Source organism: Squalius cephalus, assembly GCF_949319135.1.
Source record: "Squalius cephalus genome assembly, chromosome: 5".
Lineage (NCBI taxonomy): Eukaryota > Metazoa > Chordata > Actinopteri > Cypriniformes > Leuciscidae > Squalius > Squalius cephalus.
The window spans coordinates 24574333-24601295 of NC_137126.1; the positions used below are offsets into that span (position 1 = coordinate 24574333).

At 38.3% G+C, this 26963-nt stretch overlaps 1 protein-coding gene across 4 annotated transcripts in view; it reads right to left on the reverse strand.

Moving 5' to 3' along the window:
- Positions 1 to 26963, reverse strand: part of rhobtb4 (Rho related BTB domain containing 4) — a 57559-nt gene that overhangs the window by 22645 nt on the left and 7951 nt on the right. For 2 of the 4 annotated variants that reach the window (XM_079871456.1, XM_079871454.1), the window contains 3 exons: positions 6518 to 6719; positions 6003 to 6106; positions 81 to 266 (listed from right to left, as the gene is read on the reverse strand). In XM_079871456.1, the coding sequence (XP_079727582.1) occupies positions 81 to 266; positions 6003 to 6106; positions 6518 to 6709 (482 nt within the window). In that variant the 5' untranslated portion in view covers positions 6710 to 6719. Of the gene's footprint in view, positions 1 to 80; positions 267 to 6002; positions 6107 to 6517; positions 6720 to 14513; positions 14907 to 26963 lie in introns of those variants that run through there. The other 2 variants (XM_079871453.1, XM_079871455.1) reach the window with 2 other exon arrangements.

Sequence of the window (26963 nt, forward strand, 5' to 3'; positions counted from 1 at the left end):
CAAAAAAGAATGAAAAACTCTTCATACTGAAGTTTAACAACATAATATGTGCTACGAGTGGGTGTAGGATGTGGTCATACTTGGCCAGAGGCCGGCGAGCCCGGTTAACAGCGTCCAGATCAGCATAGCGCAGGTCCAGCTGGCAGCCCACCAGGATGATTGGGGTGCGGGGACAGAAGTGCTTAATCTCAGGGAACCACATCGTGCGGACATGGCGCAGGGAGTTCGGATTGGCCAAAGAGAAGCACAGCACTACCACATCTGATCTAAACACACACAGAGAAAGAAATATATTTATTTAAAGAGAATACATCCGAAGGAATCATGTAATAGGCAGGAAATTGGCAAACCCTGGACACTAATCATCCTACACAGAGGCTTTAAAATGGACAGTGAATCACTGTTATTGGAATAAAAACTGTGAAATGCAACAAACAAAACTACTGTGAGCTACAAAGAGATTTCCTTGGATTCCAAATGTCATAAGTCCAGACTTATTATATATTTTTATATTATATTATGGAGAATGATTTGACAAGAGTATTGTTGTGGCACAATTATATGCAAAGTGATATTTATTTACCATTATATTAGTTTAATGGCTTTAACATTCATTCATAAATGAGATTTTTGCATAAATGCAAATCCAAAGATCACCAGCTCACTAATCATAATCAGTCTTTTATATAATAAAAGTCGCGGTATGACCATTTCCCCTGCGGCATAAATGAACTTCATAAAGAAACAGTGAGCGAGTGAGCAGACAAATAGAGTAATGATTGTGTGAGTGCTCTTCCAGTGAATGTGTCTGCATGCAAGGTGTTGCGCACGTCATTAAAGCATCTCATCTGACTCAATAACCAGCGCTGGTCTAATAATAGCGAGTCGTCCGACCATGTCATATTTCACAGCTGCACTCACAAGCTCATCATGTGAGACCAGCATACACAAGAATGACTAATGGAGCACTGCATTGTTGTTGTAATGTAAACAAACTTGGTCTAGCGGATCTCATCACAGTTATGCATTTACACTGGAAAGTGCTCATGTGCATGTTTATAGATATAATATGACAGAGAGTGTTTCTCAGACAACATTTCTAAGAGATTTTCTTTCTTTCTTTGATATAATCTTTCTGGGAAATACTTATTGACAACAAAGTGAAAATCTAGAACTATTACTTTTTTGAAACAATATGGCTTCTCAAAAATGTTGCTTTATTATTGGCGAACACCTCATGTGTGATGATTAAACAATGGAATTTCCCTGAAAACATAAAATTAGCAAAGTGGACAATTATAACATGTTGATTTCCTTTGGAAATGTTGACATTGCAATGGGATTGCACATATACAGTCTGAGCAAGATCAGCTAAGCCTCATTACTAAACTTAGACAGCATTTTAAGCCATACTAGTAGGGTTTGAAATGAACACCCGCCAACCCACCAAATGCGGGTAAAAATCTACTGTGGTGGGTAACGCTGTCAAATCACTAGCCAATTTGGCAGGTTACTAATAATGTTTACTAACCTCTGCTGGGGAACTTCGTATAAGCAAAATCTGCGAATTTAGCGCGAATACTCAACTTGTGAGTCATCATGATATATTAAGCATATTGTGCAGAATCTGCACATATCTGGCTTACTTGAACATGCACATCATTCATTTGAATTGAATCAATAGCCAAGATTAAAATGCATTTGGTTCACAGAAAAGTTATTGTTATTTTCCAACATCCAACTTTTTATTGATGTTCTTTGTACTGTATTGATCTGTCCACGTAAAACACATTTTTGGTGAAAAGGATGAGGACGAAAGAAAAATGGAGGAGATGGCTGGATGACAGGATTTTTGTTAAATAAGAAATGAATGTATGAAATACAAATTTTATTATATATAGGCCTGTGTGTCTCATTCAGAACTTTTACTAGTCAGAAAAAAAAAAAAGAGAAATTACCAGATATATTTTTATATTTCTATACTGCATATATATATACACTCACCTAAAGGATTATTAGGAACACCATACTAATACTGTGTTTGACCCCCTTTCGCCTTCAGAACTGCCTTAATTCTACGTGGCATTGATTCAACAAGGTGCTGAAAGCATTCTTTAGAAATGTTGGCCCATATTGATAGGATAGCATCTTGCAGTTGATGGAGATTTGTGGGATGCACATCCAGGGCACGAAGCTCCCGTTCCACCACATCCCAAAGATGCTCTATTGGGTTGAGATCTGGTGACTGTGGGGGCCATTTTAGTACAGTGAACTCATTGTCATGTTCAAGAAACCAATTTGAAATGATTCGAGCTTTGTGACATGGTGCATTATCCTGCTGGAAGTAGCCATCAGAGGATGGGTACATGGTGGTCATAAAGGGATGGACATGGTCAGAAACAATGCTCAGGTAGGCCGTGGCATTTAAACGATGCCCAATTGGCACTAAGAGGCCTAAAGTGTGCCAAGAAAACATCCCCCACACCATTACACCACCACCACCAGCCTGCACAGTGGTAACAAGGCATGATGGATCCATGTTCTCATTCTGTTTACGCCAAATTCTGACTCTACCATCTGAATGACTCATCAGACCAGGCAACATTTTTCCAGTCTTCAACTGTCCAATTTTGGTGAGCTCGTGCAAATTGTAGCCTCTTTTTCCTATTTGTAGTGGAGATGAGTGGTACCCGGTGGGGTCTTCTGCTGTTGTAGCCCATCCGCCTCAAGGTTGTGCGTGTTGTGGCTTCACAAATGCTTTGCTGCATACCTCGGTTGTAACGAGTGGTTATTTCAGTCAAAGTTGCTCTTCTATCAGCTTGAATCAGTCGGCCCATTCTCCTCTGACCTCTAGCATCAACATGGCATTTTCGCCCACAGGACTGCCGCATACTGGATGTTTTTCCCTTTTCACACCATTCTTTGTAAACCCTAGAAATGGTTGTGCGTGAAAATCCCAGTAACTGAGCAGATTGTGAAATACTCAGACCGGCCCGTCTGGCACCAACAACCATGCCACGCTCAAAATTGCTTAAATCACCTTTCTTTCCCATTCTGACATTCAGTTTGGAGTTCAGGGGATTGTCTTGACCAGGACCACACCCATAAATGCATTGAAGCAACTGCCATATGATTGGTTGATTAGATAATTGCAAGCTGTGACGTAGTTAATATGTTTTTTTTTTTTGTTGTTTTTTCTCGACTAGTAGAAGTTCTGCATGGCTGGTAACTTAAAAATTTAGTTGCCAAATTGGCCGGTGAGTGAAACAGTTCATTTCAAACCCTGCATACTAGGTATATGTGCAAATAGACCTGCAGCCTCCAGGGGTCAAAGTCGACGATTGTCTGTGTCTCTGTTAGTGTGTGTATGTTCATGAACATGGAAACGTTTGCAAGAATATGTGGAAATGGGTCAGCGATAAGACAAATAAAAAACAGACTGACACACCACAACCACAGATGTATCCACAATCATTCACCATTTCTCAGTGAATAATAACCACTGTAAAAAACGAGTGCTGAGGGTCATACAGGACTGTATTATGTAATCAGTGTGTGGTGTTCTGTAGCGCTATGTAGAGCATGTCTAAGTTCAAACTCCTGACTACGGGTCTGCTTGACTACACTGTAAACAGAGTCTCGATCACAGAGACACATCTAAACATACAAATAAGCCTAAATATTCCAAGAAAAACAAACAAACAAACAAAAATCAACAGTAAAAAGCAAAGAATATAACTTGGGGCAGTACCATAGCATGAGGATGGTATCAGTTTGTGTGTGTGTGTGGCCTGGTAAACTCTACATTATGGGGGGAAAAAGTCCCCATTATGATGGCAATATCCAAAATCCTTGTCCTTGTAGGAACATTTTTTGGTCCCCATGAGGAAAATTATAAAGCTTATAAATCAAATTAAGTGATGTTTTTTGAAAATGTAAAAATGCAGAAAGTTGTGTGTGATGGGTTTAGGGGTAGGGTTAGTGTAAGGGGATAGAATATACAGTTTGTACAGTATAAAATTATTATGTCTATGGAAAGTCTCCATTAAACATGAAAACAACGCGTGTGTGATGATATGCATGTATAAATATGTGTCAGCTCGTGGAAGAGGACTTACCCACTGAGTCACGGTTCCTCCAGAAGTCTTTTCCTTATCTACCTAAACATCTAAATAAGTTAGGATCGTTTCACTTGCGTTTCACAATGTGTTTTGCAAGTTTATGTTCACAAATAATTAATGGACTCAGCTAGGCTTTGATAAACATTTTCAAGAAATGTTAAATGTGTCTGTGTGGGTGTGTATTTAGCTTGAGTAACAGACACTGGGGGTGAAGGTCACCTGATTCTGTTTCCATAACAGGGCACCACCATTAATAATGTTTTATCAGCTGACTGCATCTGCCTCAGTACTCTGCACACACATAGGACGTGTCTGATCTCACATACACACATCCTGTTGATTCATTCACACAGATTTCTCTTTGTCTTCCACTCACTCTCACTCTCTCACTCTCTCTCTCTCTCTGTCACACAAGTAATACTAAAACACATTCACAATGCTATAACATTATTGATGAATAACATAATCAAAACCTCACTTGCCATGAGCTCTTAGTCTACTATGTACATTACAATTCAAAAGTTTGGGGTCAGTAAGATTTTTTTAGAAAATAAATTAATCCTTTTATTTAGCAAGTATGCATTAAATTGATCAGAAGTATTTGAGACATTTACAATGTTACAAAAGATTTCTATATCAAATAAATAGTTATTTTGAACTTTCTATTTATCAAAGAATTCTGAAAAAAAAAATGATTGGCTTCACAAAAAAATTAAGCAGCACAATTGTTTTCAACATTAATAGTAATAAGAAATGTTTCTTACTGTACAAAACAGTACAAAAATCTTATTGACCCCAAACTTTTGAATGGTTGTGCGTATGGTTAAAGATCTGGGCTGGAAAAGGTTCAGTCCCAGTTTTTTTTCTCAGAAAATGAGTATTTACTGAAAAACATAAATATTAAGAAAAAAGTATAAGTGGGCAAAATGCATCCACTAAATATATTTATTGCTTGAGAGTTTATATTTAATGCAATGAAATTGTTTTATGGCAGGTTTGGTTTGAATAAAACAAATTGCCTGTGATTGCAGTTCATTTGTAAAAGTGTGAACACTGCCATCAGAACCTTGGTGCTCATCAAACAAGCGGATTCAGACCGATGATAAGTTGGGTCTCTCGATCTGTTCCTGGCGCTGTTTTGACTCTTTTATAATTCATTTTATGAACTCTTAATGAGTTCTCAGCTGGTAATAATGCTATCATATGGATGCGTTTAGCCCAGCACACAGCATTGTTTTGGATGTTCGATAAGATCTGTCACAAAATGTATGTCATAAAAGCCGTTTATTTTGTTTTTGTATCTTTAAGTTTGGTCTTAAAAATGACTGTGCACGTTAAGCGAACCAGGACTAAATGCATCATTTTAATTTTTGGTCCAGACCAAAACAAGGGAACCGAACTGCAAGTGTGAACACACCCTTAGATGTAAACACTGTAAGCATTTAGGAACAGTGTCAATCTCCCTCATTCTCTGACCCATCTCTCTGCTTGGTTTAGCAGCTACTGTGATCTGCTGCACTGCCCTGAGCCAAAGCACCACTGCTGATCCATTGATCCTCCGCTGCCCTGCACTGCGCTGAGAATAAGAGCCTCCACGCAGTGCTCTTTGGCTAGGCTTACAGCACATTACCTTCCCAGCTGGGAGGATTAGGGCAATAACCAAAGCTTGGCAGGGCAACACATGCCAAAGCCAAGAGTGGAGAGATATCAGAAAGAAAAAAAAAAATGGAAGATTGATCTGAGCAACGGTATTGTGGGACATGAATTGTGTGTGTGTATCAAGGCAAGGGTTCTGTGGCATGGTTTATTGGTAACTCATAGTGCAATGACGCCACACTGAGCACTATGAGTTCAAATCCAGTTCCATGTTGTGTAACTGACCTGCCATAAGCAAAGCGTCTGTCTTTGTGATGATCTCCAAATGTGTCCCACAGCCTGAGAGAGACACTGACCTCGTCCACCACGTCTCGTGACCTCTCCAGCACCTTGTTAAGTAAGGTTTAATTTTACCAGCACACCAATGCAAGCACATTATATTTATTATATTGAGCTTTATTAAACTGGCAAGTTAATAAAGAACAAATGTCACATTTGAAATTGCCTGGCTAGGATTATGACAGTTAACAAAAAGTAAAAAGTAAAACTAAATGAGCTTAATATAAATATTACAAATAAATGAACAAATATTACAAGTAAACAAATCGTATGTATATTTATACCATTTATAACTAATTTATATAAACTAAAGAATATATTGATATACTAATGTATATGCAGTAAATACACTGGTTAAACAGGTTTTACTCAATTGACATGTATGGACAGTTATAGTACACTATTTATGTCAACACTTAATGCTCTTCAACATGTACACAATATGCCAAAGGTCTGCCCACCTCCTGGCACACACGGTATTGGTCGATGGCCCAGACAGTTGGCACGTGGGTGGCAAGCAGCTGGTACTGAGTAAGGGTGGCATTGCAGGCACGGGCACAGATCAGCCGAGTCTTGCCCACCGCGTTATCACCCACCACCACACACTTTATGGTCTCCACATTGGGTCGCTCATAATCTGTGTCTATATCCATGGAGAGGGCCCTGAAAGACAGCAAAATAGAGATAAATAGTTTAAGTACTGCTAATCATTATTATATTGAATAATATTATAATTTGGACAAAAAGTCCAAACAAAACAAAAATACAAATAAGTTATAACAAACAAAAAATGATGGTAGGAAAACGATAATAATTCACTCCAATTATTGTGGTTACTCAAAACAACATCCACATCAATACTGACTACTCATTCACCAAATGTTCAAAGTTTAAACAAAAATCTGGGTCAGGTGCTATTTCTGTCTGAGGAAGGAACAACAAAGACAGCCAACACAGTTCTGCACTTGGCTGTACAGCGTCAGTAGACGTGAACAAGTGCATCTAGCACTTTTTCCTTCTTTCGGAAGAATCCACCTGAAGCTAACTAAGGTCAAAGCCCAGTGGTAATGCTGATTTGTATGAGAGAACACAGCTAAACCAGACAGCATTAATTCTCACGCTTTGCCCGGGTTCCTGAACATAAACATTGACTTAAACCTCCTAAGTATCAAGACTGCAGAGAAAAGAGAAAAAAAAAACCTGCAGAGGGATGCATCTGAAACAAATCATTAGGAGACCTGCGTGCCAACACATACGACTGTAACTTAATATCCATGACAACCAAGCAACGTGAGATGTGCTTTTTTTCCCTAAAACAATGAGAGATTTTTGTTTTGTAATGAATGCAGACATTTGTTCAACAAGCTGTAAAATGAGCTGTAAAAAAAAAACTATATTAATACACAAGAGGCTGTATAAAATCAAGTACAAATGATTTTGGGAACCATAACTCCTCTGTGGCTTTAAAAGTGCACCCGCTATGGCTTGAATTACCCTTGATAAATGCACTAAAAGTGTCCTGAGCTGCACAAATCAATTAACTTTCCGGGAAACAATAAAGCATTTCCATGAATAAACACACAGGCAACACTCTTGGCCGACTAAGAACCGTGCATTCTTTTGATACCGCTAAAGTGATACACCCATATACATTACAACCCGTTCTGAGCTCCGCTGTCCAAGACAGCTAACATTCCATAAAAAGAGCTCATGAAAGATTAATACGCCACTGTTTATTGTTCCACTGACAAAGACGTCACAGTTCTGGCCTCCAGTGACATACTGGGGACTAAAAATGATTCTCATTCACTCAATTCATTCTCAGTAGCAAGGTGGCAATCAGACAAAGATTAGTAATGTGTCAAAATAGCCTACAATAGGTCAAGAGACGTTTTATCTAGAGCAGCAGTGCTCAGTTAATTCCTCATGAGGGGAATGTTACAGCCAGTTTTGAGATTTTGGATCAGCAAAGAAGGTTTCAGAGACATCTCTGTGAAATGTTGTCAGTGCTAAGGGTGCTCTGGAGGAAGCTTCTTTAACAGGTTACATAACGGTGGCACTACGGGCTGATGAAGCTGAGCTGTAAATGTGACTAGATGTTTCTGTTATCTAACAGCAATCTTTATAGCTGTTGTGTGAGAGTCACCAACATTTATAGAGGATGCTTTTAAGGTGAAGATTATCATGACTGCATATTTAAAAAAATAAAATAATTGGGAGATCTTTACCAAATTTTCAAAGAAACAGACTTGAGTATGTTTTCTCAGCGTGCAAAAAGTGGGGCGGTGGTACAGAGGTGTGAGTGCAAGCTTATGCACTTTGAACAATCAACCACAATGTTTCCACTATTTAACTCTCTATACATTGTCAATTCCTATAGGCCTACATGTTTGAAATTACATTCAGGGATAGTTCAATAAAAAAAAATTAAAAAAAGACAATTCTGTCATCATTTACTCACCCTTGTGTCTTTCCAAACCTGTATGACTTTCCATCTTCTTTGGAATATAAAAGGTGATTTTTTTTTTTTATATATAATACACTACTGTTCGAAAGTTTAGAGTCAGTAAGACTTTTTTATTCCCACAAAAATATACAGCAGCACAACTGTTTTCAACAAATGATAATAATTGTTTCTTGAGCAGCAGAACACTGACGACTGGAGTCATTTTAAATTAGATTAAAGTATTTCTCAGTTATATTGTTTTTACCATATTTTTGATTAAATAAACGCATCCTTGTTGATCATAAGAAAATGGAAATGGAAAGCTTCACTTCCTTTGAAAAATGGCACTGAGAAACATTATTGGTGAATAATACCTTAAATTTCAGCCTGTTTCTCACACCCTACACTGGGTTACCGTACAGCCTCAGAAGATTTGAGATATCCTGCACAACTTATTTGGATTAATAAAACATTTTGTGTGTGTGTGTGTCATTTTAAAGCTTGACAGCCTAATTAATTTTCATTAAATAGTTCCATAGAAGAAAGAATTTTTTACAGAATTGAATCAACATGTGGGTGATTAAAGGGTTAGATGGGGGGGGGTTTTGCAGACAAAAAGTATTCTCGTCGCTTGATAAACTTAAGGTTGAACCACAGTAGTCACTTGGACTACTATAACGATGTCTTTACTAACTTTTCTGGGCCGGCAGTTGCAATTACCTAGCAGCCTATGGAGGAGTGAGACAGCTCTCAGATTTCATCAAAAATATCTTAATTTGTGTTCCGAAGATGAACGAAAGTCTTATGGGGTTGGAACAACATGAGGGTGAGTAATTACTGACAGAATTTTCATTTTTGGGTGAACTAACCTTTTAAATGATGACAATTTATAGTGTTGTGTTTTTGTCTATCCCTGAACACTTGGTCAGAATATCTACGAACTGAGTATAGTTTCCGTTTGGGACACACAAACACAACAAACAAATGTGTATAATAAAAGCAATGATACCAGAGACATGGATGTCTCATGAAGCTTTTAGCATAGTCAGTTGAGTGAGTCAGTGTTTTGTCATGGGGAATGAGACGAGCAGTGTGCCACACTAGCGCTTGTTTTAGTGACAGGCAGTGATAGAAACAGTGGGAGGTGAGGTCTAAGAATGAGCGAGAGATAGAGAAAGAGAGAGATGAGACGCGTGGCAGACGCCCACTCCATTCACAAACACTGTACGGCCCACACAACAGTTCGTCTGCTTGTATTCAGTCCTGCCAGCCTCAGTGTGTGTGTGTGTGTGTGTGTGTGTGTGTGTGTGTGTGTGTGTGTGTGTGTGTGTGTGTGTGTGTGTGTGTGTGTGTGTGTGTGTGTGTGTGTGTGTGTGTGTGTGTGTGTATCTAAATATGTAGGTAGGTAGAAAGAAGAATATCACAGCATTGTGGACCAACTACAACCCACAAGCAAATATGGCAGTTAATGGACAATAAACTCTTTTGGTAGGCTATAATAACTTAGTAGAGCACTCTCCACATATTTCTAGTGGCAAAATAAATCTCAAACAAGAGTATTCTTCTGTAAGTTTGACTGTCCTTTCCATCTCTGTACAGCTGTCTTTCTAGACAGCTGGGCAGCGGAGACTTGCTCACCCCTCCTGCACTGTGTGTGTTACATAACAGCTCCAGTGGCAAAGGCTGCTCTCTCTGCCGTCACATAACCAGAATCCACGATTAAGCCTCGCTCTTAGAGAGCACCTGCAAGCCCCCGTCCTTTACACGGAAACCAGACTTCCCTTTTTTATAAAAAGAAAATCCAAATATACAAACTAAATCAACCCAAATCATATTAACACATACACTGGCTTAACCCCTGCCTATCATAATGAACTAGCCTAATTTCTGTATTTTCCATCAATGCATCATGCCAAGTGTTTCGCCCTGAGTGTCCCCGCATTGATGTTTATGTACGCATATTTTAAGTGTTTATAGAGGGGACATGTGAAGACAGGGTATGCCATGAGCACAGACAACTTATGTAACGTGGTGGTCTCCTGCTAGCCAGTAAACAGGTTAAAGTGGAGCAGCGTTTTGCTGCACACCAGACTTTACATTGTTTCCAAATACTAGACTGCTTCAAAATAGCAAGCATTGAGCAAACTGTACCACTGCAGCATAGAACCTTGGAGTGTCTTACACCACATGCCTTTGTACTGCGAGGAGTCAATGTCTCTTAGTGGATCAATTACATTTTATAGCCAGGCCACAAAGTCGTTCAGAGTGCTGAGTCCTTCAGATCAGAGAATGAGTTAGATATTTCCCCTTAATGCCATCAGTCACTGGGGGGTAATGGAGGAATTAACCACTGAATCACTGAGATCTACTGTCAGTGTGATAGCATCAGGGACATTTTATTTACTTTACATGCAGTAGCCACAAGTGTCTGGATGCTTAAGTCCTATTTCATGTATGAATGTCTTTGCATTTTATAACAAAAACATAACCGATTATTAATAAAAGATAACTGGTTTTAAAAGAACTATAGCACATAGATACAAAACTTTCAAGTAAAACATTGGACAAAATTAATCTGTTAGGTTGTACCTGGGAAATTCATACCTCCGATTTTGGCCTTTGTAATGACATGCCACCCATTCAAGTTAGAAACAAAGCCTAAACAAAACAAAATTATGAACAGTAAACTCAAATAACTACACTTATATCACTCCATACACCTTTAAATTGATTGAAATACTACATGTAAAATTAAAATAACTTGTATAATTATCCATTATAAAGCACTACAGGCTTTCTTTTCGCCCTCTACATAGATTATTATGAATATATTTTATGATGTTCTCTATAATACAGATCAGTGTTTCTGTAATATGCCAAATTGATACATCCCTTTCAACTTTGTCCAGTCATTCACACGCAGAACTTGAAATTACAACATTTATGACTTCTACTTCAGTTAAAAGTAATTGAAAATGGCTCTGAAAAGAGAAGTTAGTTCTGAGAAAGCACTAGCATCATTTGTTTTTACATACCAGATGGTTAGATATTTACTTATATTTTCTTACCTAAGTGCAACTTAAAGGCACACTACGCAGTTTCCGCTTTTCTCAAACAGCGACCCCTAGAGTCACCGTGGAGTACTTGTATTTAACGTTACTGTCGTAAACACACATAGCCGTCGTTTTCTTTTCCTTGACTCTTCCGACCGCGCTTTCTTCGTCGACTTTGCCACGATTCACGTCTGAAATGCGTGCTAGTCTTCCATAGAGGCTGCTTCATATGTTGTTGATGTATGTGACGTCATGCCGTCATCAGAAAATACTAGCAAATATATGTAGGCTATATACATATATTTGCTAGTATTTTCTGATGATCCTTAAACTGATCCCAACTGCAGCCAACTGACACTCATGTCCTCCATGCTATACTCAAACAAGTTCACATCAGCAAGAACAAAGTAGTAATTACAGCAAGATGTGCACAAGTTAAGCTGATACATAACAGTGAACCACCAATTAAGTCTTCAAAAAGAGTTTAACTATTTAGCACAGTGGCCCACATGGACTACAAGCGTCATGAGTCCTATGGACCTAAGCTGTCATGTGCACTATAAATACAACTGTACCTTTACCCTTGAGAGCAAACTCAGCAATGAGAGACTCATTAAAGTCAGCCCATGGAAAAAAAAAAAGGAAAGGTAGAGTCCCCAGACTTCAGCTCTCAATGGACCAGCTAAAGCGAATGTATTCAAAGAGCGCTGATAGGGTTGGCTTATCTGAGAGCATTTTTGGTATGGATGATCGCACAACAATTTGAATTTGTTTTATGATTATCAGCACTTGTCATTCTGATAAAATATTGTCAGATAAGGTGAGCATACAAAAAGCGAAAAACACACTTGTGTTATCAATTTCTGAACAGCATGACAGAGCATGATGTTAACTGCAGTTTGTAATGAGTATGAAGCAGGAGTTTATTGCTGACAAGCAATGCTTGTATAATATAGCCTAACAATCACATCATAAAATAATGATTGCTGAATCAGCAAAAGACTAAAACACTTCACTTTGTCCCTGGATTATAATGGACAAAGAGTCAGTAAGATCTCACAATAGCATTAGCGGGAGAACTTGGCTCATGCGTGCAAAGCCACAAAAAAAACAAAAAAAAAAGGTGGCATTTCAGAGAATTCAAATGCTCAAGATATTCTCATGTGATTAGATCAGGTGTAAAAGTATAGTGTAAAAATATGTAGGGACGGCCATTGACAAACCCCCATTCATAATTGTATAAAGCCCTAATTCAGCACCCCATTCAGAATGTGCTTCATTGAGAAATATAAACCAGTAGTGAATTCTCGCAGTAAGAGGATTTCTCGCTTTAAGATGAAACAGAATGCCAGTGAATTAAATGTGAGTTCATTTAAGAAAGAGAAAGAAAAAGATAGGTCAGAAAAGGTGAGCCAAGCCCATGCTCGCCACCGAATCAGAGTGTGCTGTGGAAAATGAATACATACACACATAAAACACGGTACTATGAAGACTGAGAAGATGCATAGCAACACACTGGCCAAAGTGAAAAAGGTGGAGAGTTTCAGCTGCCGCAACGCGATACAAAGACACACTTCCTATGGCAAGCCATTTATTCTTTAAGACTAACTATTGTTATGCTACTGGTACTTAATCGAGCAGAAAGAACATTTTTTTAAATTCTATTAGTAACTATTTATTATATAGTAGCCTAGTACTTATTCACTATTTACTAATAATTATGCCAACAGCAACAAGCATATATTTCATTAGTACGTATTCCTTTGCTATTAGTCACTGCCAATATTGACAAATGATGACAAATCAAAAACAGTAAACTGATGCCCCATTCTATTTCATTCCGACTGATGAATCTGAACGTAGTGTTTACACGAACGATAAATAAAGTGATCGGGTTGATGTGCGCGTTTCTATGTCACAAGCTTCCAATCATATTATATTTTTTGTCATGCGCATGAATACAGTTTACCACTGTTTATTTTTCAATTTCAGGTCCTGATTTGGAGACAAGGAGTACATGAACCGGTCTGCCATGCTGCTTATAGTTATCAGTTAAAAACACCCTTCCCGAGCCCAAAATAAAGTGTCTGTGGAGGAGAGTATGAAGTGAGGATTGATGTGATGTTGTTCTACTCCACGGAAGATGAGTGGTAGGAGAATTTTAGAATAACACAAGTAATTTATGACATTTTATTTAACAACAACTGCAGCTCGTTTCATGCGTCATACGTCATTGCACATGCGCAATCCTTTCCAGTTTCAGTTTTCAATCCAATCAAGTGTTTACGTTCTCTCAGATCCGATTAGAAAAGGAAAAACACGACCCTTTCAATCCGATAGAAATTTCATTCAGATTGTGCTCAATCGGGTCGATTAAGTTGTTTACATGATGGCTTTTCAGTCCGATTTAGCCGTCAATCCGATTACTATTGGATTATTTAAGGACAAATGAATTTAATTTTATATTGGTCACTTTGTCACGCGGCACATCATGTGTGGTCACGGTGTAAGAGTTTTCAATGAACTATAAAGTGGCAATTCTATAGATTCTATTAATTATAAAACAGCAACTGTATCTAGTGATATAGAGAATGTTACTGATAAAAATGGGATATCTACCCTATCATAAACATGGTGAATACATAATAAAATGGTAACTAGTAAACAGTGAACAGCTGATATGTGAACCACAGAGTGGAAATGGTAATGTGAGAGTGACTAACTGAATAGATCCTAGTCAGTAATAAAATACGCAGGTTGCATGAATGAATGAATGAATGAATGAATACATGTTAAAACAGCTTGCCATAAGTTTCCAACATCAAGCGTTAAGGATGGGCGGTGGTGTTTTTACTAGTCAGTTTTGATGCATCGTTGAGTGCAAAAATGTAACAGTAACTAAGAATCCGCAAATGCTGTATGATTGTCGCGAGGTGAAACAAAGTTAAATTTCTTCACCTTACCTTCCGACGCTTCCAGAATTGACCCACATGCCAGTCCTCGCGTGGTTCCCTCCTAGCTCCCGTTAAACCGGGTGCAGGAGATCAAATCAAACCTTTAAATGACTGAGACGTCTCTGAAAAACTCTCGACTGTGTGTGTTCAACTCGCTGGCGTGTCACGGCTGACACAAAGGCAGCATCTTCACACTCGCTTTCTCTGCTGAACTGAAAGAGATCCCTTGAAACAAGTTTGCAGAATGCAGTGGAAAACCTCAACCATGAAGTGCGCTACATCTATCCCCACTCTCTCAAAGATGCCTCTTTCTCCTGAAATTACTGACATTTATAGATAAGCTCTCATTTTGGGGCGTCGTTGGTGTGTTATTGTTTCTACAGCTGATTTCGCCAATGACACGCCCCTACTCGAGCGTCACGTAAACTGAACTCACCCCGAATCCATGGCACTGTGACTGGCAGCCAATCAAATCCATCGCGGCCGATGGCCCCGCCCCGTCTGGAACACTCGGCCCGTTAACCCACAATCTACCAGTCATTTGTTTAGACTCAAACACGCCCTGACAGGCGGAGCGGTTTATGTTTTTACAATGCAAGTCCCGTAACACATTGTAGTTGCGTCTGAAAACTAGTGGCATACATACATTACTTAATCATTGGACTTAAGAGGCGCATATTCAATAGATACAGACGTTATTTTATTGCGATACCACGCGTAGAGTAACTTCCAAGGTTTCAGTCATACTGACAGATGAAGGAAGGACAGTTAGGAACACTGCAGTGTTTTATTATACACTCTTCTTTTTCGTAAATGATAACTGTTTACGTGGTAAAACAAGATTACGATAGTATTCAGATGTGTATTAATTATTTAAATTGTCATTTCCACATAAGTGTGACAGCTGCACTGTAAATAAATGACTAATTCTGTGCAGGAAATAATCTAACAGAAAGCCCCTCTTGTCTCAACAAAGATCTATATAAACACTAAGCATATACGCACACGTACGTCGGCAAGATGTCTTATAAAGAGCACTTCGTCTGGAAAGCTTCTGCTGTGTATCTGATGAATGTCTTTAAAAGGTCAGTTTTACATACATTCTAGAGTATAAGCATCTTAAAGACATCTTCTAAATGTCTATTTAACATTTGACAGGAAACATCTCATAGACACGTTGCAGGTGAGCAGTAAGCCTACGTCTTCCAGATGAAAACACGCACATCAAATCTCTGCGATGTACGTTTGATATCTGGGATAGTGTAGGGGGTCTCAGCAAATGTAAAATATGTTTTATTAATCTGCAGTAACGATTCATCATACATTCATCAATTCACTTTTGATTCCTTAAAAAAGACAGAGGTACAACAACATTAACTATTGTTGGTGGAGGGGGCCTTAAAAAATTTACATTTCTTGAAAATAACATTTTAATATGGTGACAGGGAAACTCGTTGATATTTGTTCCTGCATACTTAAACAGACACAGCAAGTAATACTGACCTCTAGTGATAAATACTGGCATAAAACACAACACAGACCTCTAGTAAGTGCTGAGAAAGACCCATCACCCAGAAAATATCACCCATCACCATGGTGTTTCCGTTTTTATAGTATTGAAATTTTGAAACAATGAGCACTTAAAAAACTCGTTTCTCAAACATCTAGACTGCGGATGGGGTCTGACCATGATGTCATTGCACAAAGCCTGCCAGTGATGTCAGTCACAGATTTTAGTGAAGCACATACAGCCCCTGTTCCCACACTTCAGTCAATACAGCCTTTTCTACCATCCATCTTAGACCCAGCTGGACTCTAGCAGGCATGCCAGTGCCAGTGCCTCAGTGGGCCCTGAGAAAATGATGCCCCTGTGGCCTCTCTGGAGCACCCAGAATGAGAGTGAGAGACTATGAACGTGGGCATTGTGGGATTTGTCTATGAAAGGGTTTACATGGAATGATGTATAATGAGGTGAGGTTAGTGAAAGTGTCTGAGCCTATAATGTACAGTCAGACTTCTTATACTGACATTATGACAGCGCAAAGCAAAGGAAATGGAGGGCAGAAACATAAATTAGGCTGGGTGGATGAAGGGTGAGCCTGGGAAACATTATGAAGTGTCTCCTGCAGAGTTGAGCTATGTTTGTTATTGTGGATTTTGGATGTGAACCACAGGTCATGAGCACGCACATTTAGACGCACTGTACATGCACATTAAAAAATGTCTTTCACATTCATATCAAACAAACTCACACGTACTCTCACTTGGCATAAAGTGATGCAACCACTGTTCATGCAAGTGGCAAACTTACAAACTGCGTTTTACACAGCTATCATAATCGGATGCGTAACATTTTACTGCAAACATATTCATCTTCAGACTAGGCAAAGCAGGTCAGACCTGTTATACAATGGGGAATCTTTTTAAGAAGCATAAATGCAATGAAGTTGAGCCACAAAAAAAAAAAGCATAAACAGGAAGTCATAGGACTACATCAGTACATCGATTGCAGCGGACAAACTGTTATCTTGACTAGGAACAGTGAACTGAATGAGGCACACCCCTGTCATGGGTACTAATAGTTTGTATTAAAGAAGGGATAAGATTTAGCGCCATGGACACAAAGTCACCAAACAAGTCATTAAGTGCATAACGTGGAGGAAAAAGATGAGATTTACATTCTGAGAACAGAGGGAGGTTTCCTGGTATCAGTACACAAACAGTGGCATGGTGTTGCCCATGTGAGAGGCTTGTGAGGTTGTGTGCAGAACATCCAAACAAAGATAACACTTAGGAAAACAATGAAGATAAAATGAAAGAAACTGGCAATTAGTGTAGATATACAGAAAATAAAATAATTTCTGGGTTTCTATATTGAGTTTTTCTATTAATAGCCATTAATTATAAAATTGTGAGTCTGTAGCTACAAACATGATCATCATGATCTTATGCACATAAGGAGGGGAGTCACATTTATATTCAAATGAATTATAATATACACAGAACCAAAACCCCAAAGTGTATAAATTACTGAAATCAATCAGAAATTGATTCAGTAAGATTTAGAAAATGTTTGTGCCAACGTGTTTTCGTGAGTTCATCATTAAAACTTTACTTTCACTGCTGATTCATGACTATATCATCCGGTGAAAATGACAGGCTTCTCTCTGGGGACTTAAACAGGACTTCTCCACCCACCGCAGGCTCATGTTTATCTGCATCCATGTTTGTATCTGTGTGTGTATGTTTGGGAACTATTTCTTAATTCTTTGCCAACATCCACTCCTGTTTATCATGTCAAAAAGCTGCATGGAATCTCTCCATAGACAAAAGACAGGCAAGGGACAAGGGTATGATGGAGGGGGGTAAAGAGGGGAGAATGTGAGACAGACTTTATCTCCACAACACTGAGACAGGCCACACTGTCTTATCAACCCACAATTTTAAGCTCTCCAAGTATGTTAACACTGTGAGTTCAGGCCAGCTGTCAGTGTGCTACATGTGACCTACTTACTGTTCTGATTTATGTACAGCACACTAGGTGTCAACTTTCTTCCAAAGTATGTAAAAAATGCATTCTCATACATAATGGGGGGGAGGGACAAAATTTATATTGATATTTGCTTGTAACATGAGCACATTGTTTGTTAATAAAGCAATATCCAGTGATATTCAGTCTGTGTTACAGATATTGAGTGATTCAGTTATAGGTTTCACGTATATTGTGTTTATTTGAGAAACCTTGCACTGGTCCACTAATGTGATATTAAATCACTGTGTACTGCAAAGTAACTGCACAAAACATCTACTGAGCTTGATGCAAAAACGTAGTCTGATTGACAAACAAATTACTCTTATGAGCTGGTTGTTTTTAGTGAATCAAAAACATACAGGGCGACCAATGTGACCCGATTCATTACCAAACGTCTCTCACTAGCTAGTTCTTTTTAGTGAATCAAAAACATAAAGGGTGACCAGTGTGGCCCGATACATTAACAAACGACTCTCATGAGCTGGTTGTTTTTAGTGAATCAAAAACATACAGTGGGAACAGTATTGCCTAATTCATTGGCAAACAACTCTTATGAGCTGGTTCTTTTAGTGAATCAAAAACATACAGCGTGATCCAATCAACTCTCATGAGCTAGTTGTCAATTAACAGTTCAAAATACAAATTGCCACTTAAATCATTCTGAAACACTGTAAAATGTATTTCATATGTAAGCAGAATGACATTATAAATCAAATGTACCCTAATGAATTGAATTGAGACATCTGTATGGATACCCAGCCATATTACAAACACAATCCCCAAGTCAGCGAGTCTCAAGTGGAGGCTCATCTGACATGTCCAATGGCAAAACCACCTGCCAAACACAATTCATCCACCCAGCGCTCAAGAGAACCGCATGTTGTTTGCGTGACGTCAGCTACACTCCTCCATCCTATTCCAATCAACGGGCTTGAAAAGATGACAGTGGAGAGATTAAGATAGCTTTAAGGTGGTTTCCCTGCATTGTTCGGTGACATGAAGATGAAGTGAGCTTAGCCATGCTCTAGACTTCAGTCAAGACTAACTCTCCAGGCCTCATTAGGAAGGGTATTTCAGACGCTTCAAGCCATTGACAGACACTTCTGCTCTCCTGCAATCAATTAATATCTACCCACATGATAAATGCTTTAACAAGCACTCTGAGCAACTATAGGCCCTATCTGCTTATAGGCCCATAATGGGTGAGACCCCTGCTGCGTATAGTTCATATCTTTACTATTAGCAAGACATCTAATCTTATAGTAGAATAGGAGACAGAAGTGTTGCCACTCTTAGCAGGATGTGCCATGTATTAAATGTGAACATCTTTAAGCAGAACCTGCTCAAATGAAGAGGCTAACCTAACTAACCTCAGCTGTTTAATCACAGAGCTACACCGGGGCCAAGTGCAGTACGGCACAAGTTCCTTTCAAGATTACCAAACTCCGGCTTAAATTAACTGAGTAATATAATTTTGCACATATAGCTTGGAATTTGGGACTATAGATATGACCCAGACGTCCCATTTTTGAAAAATGACACTTAACCTGTCACAAAAGATAATGAAAGGAATATCAAGTCTAGTTTTCAGGACTTTTAGTTTTTTCCCTTAAGCCTCATATCATGTATGTCAATGACATCATTACCAGTTGAACTCAAAGAACTGTGTGATTAGCCTGAAGTCAAAGTACTGCTTCTCTGGAATTACATTCATTTGAAGACAAAAGCTGCATTCATAGACAGACAAACCATTTTATTTAGTTTCTAACCACAGGGTTAAGGGGATGAACACTTGCTGTATAGGAAAAGACATTAAAATGAACTTTTTTGTGTGTGCAAATAATCAACCACATGAATTATTCGTTTAGCCCATCAATCTTTGTTCTGATCTGTGGAATGAAGTTACTCAGTGCTGCTATTTTATCTATTATGCTGCAATGTTCTTAACATCTGGACGAGACTATACTGACCATCACACCTGGGTGTGGATACACTCCAGGGCTGTGTTTGCCAAGAATATTTATTTTACTACTTTAAATGAATAGAGACAGTGGAACATCTAATGGTAAAACTTTCCTTTGAATCCTTTGGAGTAAATATCTAGCTTAAAGGTACAATATGTATTTTTTCGCCGTTAGGGGTCGCTAACCTCTTCAAAACAATAACAAAGGCTTAGATTGATGAGCGTTGAATCATGGAACTTGTCGTCATGCCGATGGATCTAATAATGTTTATGTATAATATTTATGGATAAGTGAAAACATTCATGTTTTTTTTAACATGACTGTGGTATGAAGCAGGGCGCGATTGCTAATGACAGACAGATATCACCATCACACGCGAATCCCGGGGGATATAAAGGAATGAGGACATTTCATTCTACCGAACTACCCGCAAGAGCTGAATTACTACTGTAAGAATTTAAATGGGAAGGTTTAAATAAAGTTAGATTTTACGCGAGATATCGCGAGCGTAAGGGAAAAACGGGAAGGGGGAGAGACAAAGAGAGATGGGGAGAAGGAAATGCACGATGTGATTGAGTGGAACGAGGAAGAGTCACAAGTTAAGGAATGTCGAAATAAACACTGAGTTCTGAGCACAGAAGTCTTGGTCTGACTCCTCTATCCAGTGGGCACAACAGATACAGAAAATATCCAGGAACCCACGCGTAATACTCGGCAAGCACGGATTCCTCAAGACCCACAAATCCGAGTATTATACTGATGGCAGCGCTGGTTGGCTATTTATGTTTATGTTTTCTGTATGGACACTTTCTGCTTGACTCTGAACAACGTAAAATAGCCACATCAACCTGCAGGCACGTTTATATTGTCCATAATATTTTACGTGCTATATTTTTGCAAGTTCGGATTACGTGCCAGTCAGTTTATTTGACGAATTAAAATTGTGAGGTAACACAGCACTGTTTCACTTGGTCTACATTAAACTGCATTTGAGTGTTTTTAAAGTTATAATGTTATTCTATGTGTTAGTTTGTTGGCTGTATGAGACTAACAGTAAGCTAGATCAATATTAGAATAACATACTGATCATAATCTAACATTTCATCATGTTGAGCTATATAACATTGATTCATTTTATGTACATTTGCTCACCTGTCTAATAGAGCACACGCAAGAGCGGCGTCTCGAAAACGCCACGCTGATATTGATCCTCATTTTATTTCTCCTTTTGTCCCAAAGTCTGCTTGCCATGGTCCATAATGTTTGAACGAAACAACAACAGCGTGCCGCTAGACGTTACACATTTGTCCACGTCTGTTGCCATGGTTACTATGGCAGTACAAGCGAAAACGCAGATATTACGTCACTGACAGGCGACAAGTGACAAGTCACTATTTAAAATTGTGAATTTCTCTGAATTAACCGATGTTATGAGACTAAAACGTAATTTTTTCCTCTTGCGATAAGTCATTCCAAAAATGATGGCAATGGATGTTAGTAGGTTTATGTATATCTCAGCCACCGCACCAGCCATTATTTTTAATCGAAGGGAGACATAGGCGTATATGAGGTGCAGCACATATGAGGTGTTTCTCCCTCTCCATCTGCTTCAAGGTCTTGATATATTGTGGCATTTCTTTGTTGTTTAGAATCCAGTATTCCCGTAATACTTTTGAGTTTAATGAAGAACTCTGTCTTGTCTTCTGTCCAAACATACCGCGCCATCTACGTCAGGTGACCTGTAAATGTGCAAAAACTGTTTCCATTGCAGTTTTGGTAAATATACCTTTTTCGAATTGCCTGAAAAACCACCTTATGCAAGTGTAAAACCTTTTTTTTTTGCGATATATATGGGAGTTTTAGCGAAATTGACGTGTTTCCATTTTCAATTTGTGCAATTTGAAGGGTAATGGAAACGCTGCTATACTCATTAGCTGTGTCGGTCCGCCAGCTAGATCAGTTCGAAACCAGCAATAACCAGCATGGAAATTCATGCAGTTAAGAAATAAAATAAAATAATAATAATAATAATAATTAAATTGGCACATGGTGTTTACAGGTGCATGCCAGTGTACATAAAATATGAATTCACAAAAAGTAATTATAAAGCACACCTAGTGGAAAGTATCTTGTATTCCAAGCAAATGGAAAAATAGTAGCTATAACGTGACATTAAAAAATGTCACAGGGTCCAGGAGCAAAAAAAGCAGGCTAATTTAATGTTAACATGCCAAAACAAACATCTCTGAAGCACCACAGGCCAAATCTGAACCTGCTGTCCACCGCCGGGGGAATGAGGAAGTACACTGCACTGCTGCTCTGCTATAGGAGCTGAACCTGCTGGAAACAAACCGAAGGCCAATATGCTGCTGTGATTTTGTTTCATAGTCTCACATTTTCTCAGTTACTCCTCATTTCTCTCTCTCTCTGTTTTGGATGAAGGGTTTCCAGAGAGAACAGGTCAATGTAATCGCTTTGGAATGTATTTCCATAGACTGTTTAGAACTGGGATTAGAAGGGTACAAAATTAGGCCCACAAATAGAAAATTGTTACCAAATAATGAGGAACTGCTATGCACACAGAACACAATCAAAGACAAACACTCATTGAATATGGACACAAACACATGCACACACAACAAATTGACTGTCTGGCACCCTACTGAACACTTAAAACAACATCTCCAAAAAGCACTGGAAAAATCTATATTGGTGTTATTTCTGTGCCTGTCACATCAGCACTTGCCAGGGGTCAAAAGAGTGCAGACAAATTGTACCTGCTTTATTGGTACTGTGTAAAAAAATAAAATTCATAATGTACTGTATTATGAGTATTCAAAAGTATCCACATTTAATTGTACTTAAGTATTAAAAATAAATATTAAGGTTTGTCTTTAGAAATTTACTCATGCGTTCAAGGAACAGAGGAGACTGTCTCATTAAAGTAACTTTGATGCACATTGTATTTAACCTTGAATAGACTTTTTAGTCATAAAAAAACCCTTGCAGAATATGTCTAAAAAAAATAAAATTTCAAGGAGTAAAGGGTATATTTTCACCCCCTGGAAATGTAATTGAGTAAAAGTTCAAGTATGTAATGTCTGTGCCACTAGAAACATGGAATTGCAAAAAAAAAAAAAAAAAAAACTGTTTTTACTGTTGATAGTAAACAGGTTTCCTGAACACTCCCTAATTACAATCACAGTACAATTACTCAAGTACTGTCCACTCTTGCAAATATACAGTGGCCTCAAAACACTATTTGGAACCTAAAGTCAAGTCACACTTAAAAATATATATTTTATTATCATTTAAAACAGCCTTCTTTTTGTGAAATACATTGCATGAAAAGCGTGTGCATTTTGCCACAAGGTTTGATATTGTTAGATCATGCAATGACTTTCATACATTTGCACATGTGAGATACAGAAAACTTCATTTGAAACAAATAAAGGAATCTGTTATGTGTTGGATGATGGTCATACAGTGAGATGCATTGTCAGCCCTTATGTTTTGTGCTTCTATGAGAAGAATTACAGCAGAAGCTGTTGTGGGTGTTCTGCACAGAATACCACACCGGCCACTCCCTGCTCAACAGGGTTTTCCTCATGATTCATTGTGTGTGTTGGCTTACTACTACTGTATATGTGCTTTTTATGGGATCACAGATCAAGTTGGGTGTGCTATTTTGGAATGTGGTTTTCAGGTACTGCCGGGACATCGGGTCAGGTTGCTTTGCATCTACTCTACAAAGAGCAAATGATTTGAAAGTTAATGTGTTTCTATATTTTACACTGTGTGCATGTGTGTGTCTTCCTGCACTCTGTAAATCAGAAACTGCATTGTAATCTCATCACAACTGAGGTATGTCCGCTGTAAAATAAAGAATGTCAAACAAGATGGAGATGTCATGATAACTGGGTTTTTAGATTTCAGATTTGCACTCTCACACACAAACATACACGTCGATATAGTACAGTACACAGCGCACAGTGCAAAAAGGGTGGCTTCATTCTCATTTAATTAATCCCACCCCTATTCAAGAGAGCCTTATGAAAACTTTTTTAAATGAGTCACAACATTTTTGCACTGCTGTAACTTTTGGGCTCAGGTAGTTATGTGAGATATGTAAACTCTAACAGTCAAGGAAACATGGTCATTACTGAAGCCACAGTGTCTTGATCCAAAAGCAAATGTTATGTGATTTGATGAATATAAAAATGTGGTGCACTGACTGGATCAGACTGGTGTTGACTCTGGGTCTGGAAAGTCAAAAATGTTTGTGTATGCTAACATGCAAGCAGTCTATAACAAACACACACACACATGTTGTGTTTTCATGTTTTTGGGGGACTTTCTATAGACATAATGATTTTTTTACTGTACAAACTGCACTAACCCTACCCCTAAACCTACCCATCACACAAAACTTTCTTTTAAAAAAAAAAACATTACTTAGTATGATTTATAAATTGTTTTCCTCATGGGGGAAAACAATTTTCCCACAAGGACAAGGATTTCGGATATTGCTATCTTTGTGTAATGTAGGGTTTACCAGGCCACACACACACACACACACACACACAATTACCACATGCAGAGGGGCTCATTTAAATATGGGTGCATCAAATCTATGCTCACATGTTGCTTTTGTGCAATTATTCTTGCAAAACACATGGATTACACTCAGAATTTGTGCATACTATCTGTCAGATTGCATGTAAATCAGAGCCCAAAGGTCCAAAACCCCATATAGAACACAGGCTGCATCATAGGATCATATTGATTGTGCAAAACTATGACAAAAATTTAGCTGACAGGGTTTTTAAATTTAATACATTTCTGGGAATACAACACTGTCATTTGCAACTGTTACAACAACTACATGGAAGTACTTCTGTGGAAGAGCAAGACGTGGCCTATCTACCCATCAAACAAAATAAAACTTAATTTAATGTACTATATTATATAAAATGTACTCCACTGTTAATATACACATTTTTTTTTAAATCATTAATTTTGTCAAGAATTAAACTTCTAAATAATATTTTTATTGTATAATTCAATTAATCTATGGTTTGTCTATAACAAATAAAGGTTATATATCTGAACAGTTATATACACCAATAGGTGGCGACAAGTGACTTTTTTTTATGAGTGAGTCACTGAGTCATTCATTTAACCAATTCAATCAAAAGCACTGATTCATTCAGAAACTAAACAAGCGTAAGACACTGCTGCTAGTATGTGTTTCTCAGGGACAATATATAATATAATCACCTGGATACTCTCTATGCCAGGATCTGCACTGTGGATATGTTGCTTTTATTTTGACAGCAGAACATTTTGATGATTAGGTTTTAAATGTTAAACTAGCATTCTTTCAAGTATTCATTGACATTTGAAATGTCTGGAGCTTCAGAAAAAAAATAAAACAAAACATGACATATAATCAACAGCTATCAAATGTTTTGTAAGAGCAGCAAAACCTGAAGTACATTATCCAGAGATTACATAAACCGGACGGTACATTAACTGGAGAAAATATTTCACATTTCCGTACAACATCATTTGACTTTTGAAAAAAAAAGAAGCATACTGCAAACACAACAGACCTTGATATCTAGTATTAAAAAAGAAAAGAGTTGGAGAAATTATGCACCCAAAGGTTTTTCTTTTACATACTATCACAAGAAAGAAGTTTATTCAAGTGTGCTATTAGTATACTTCTTTTAAATAAAAAATAAGAAAGTATATTTTCAGTCTACTTTTTATGTACTGTACATTCAAGTATACTTCTACTGACAGAAAAGTCTAAGTATATATTTGTCTTATATTTGGCCTATACTTGTAGGCTACTCAATCTTTTGATCGAGATATAAGGAAAAGTATAATCAAGTATACTATACTTGGCTTTTAGTTGTGTTTACTCTTTTGATTGAGTAGCCTAATAAATACTTCTTCACATATAGGGCCCTATCTTGCACCCAGCGCAGTTGACTTTGTACACCGACGCATGTATCATTGCTATTTTGCACCCGACGCACAGCGGACTTTTCCCTCCACAGACGCACGTCTGTAAATTAGGGAATGAACTTGCGCTCCTGGGGTGGTTCAGCGCAAAGAGGAGGCGTGTTCCGGCGCAAACGTTCCCTGGTGCTATTTTGCAGTTTCAGAAAACAATTCCGCCACAGACCAGGAAAAACCTAGTCTAAAGTCAGTGGCGCGTTATTCAGATGCTATTTTAAGGGTGCATGCTTGGCCGTAATGTAGCGTGTGCACAACACGCATACACTTTGCTTCTCTCATCTACACAAATGCAGCAGTTCCACACAAACTATACATAATTACAAGGAAAAATATTACCACACAAGGGAAATCATTGTGGTGTCCATGAAGATGTGAAAAAATAGGCATAAATCTAGCTTACACATTTACCCAAATTATTCTGCCGTGCAAAGGCAAAAGACCTTAACTTCGTTTTTGGTCGAAAATGAGTTATTTATATTTTTGTCACATTCAAGACCTCCTTTATCATGTGGATAAGTATCTTGAATCAATTCCGTTGTTTTTTCGAGAAAATAATGAGTTGTCTTAACAGTAACTTCCAAAAGCCCATGAGAAACAAAGGCAGAACACCGTAACATCAGTTACCGCTCTTTGGCTTTGTTTTGGAACGCTCAAATTACGAGTTACGGTGCTCTGCCTTTGTTTAGCCGCGCGTCAATATGAAGTTACTGTGCCGGTGTTCTATCAAATAATGCTACCTACCAGATTGTACGGTTATCTGCCTTTGTTTTACTGTCCATTCAAATTAAAATTATGGTGTAGCCTGTGTACTCTGTACAGCTGCCATCAGTCCCTCTAGCTTCTGATGTCTTCAGAGCTTTGTCCTGCGGTCAGAACAGTTAGTATGGTCTGAACCCGCCGTCGACAAACGTGCAATATCGATCGCGAA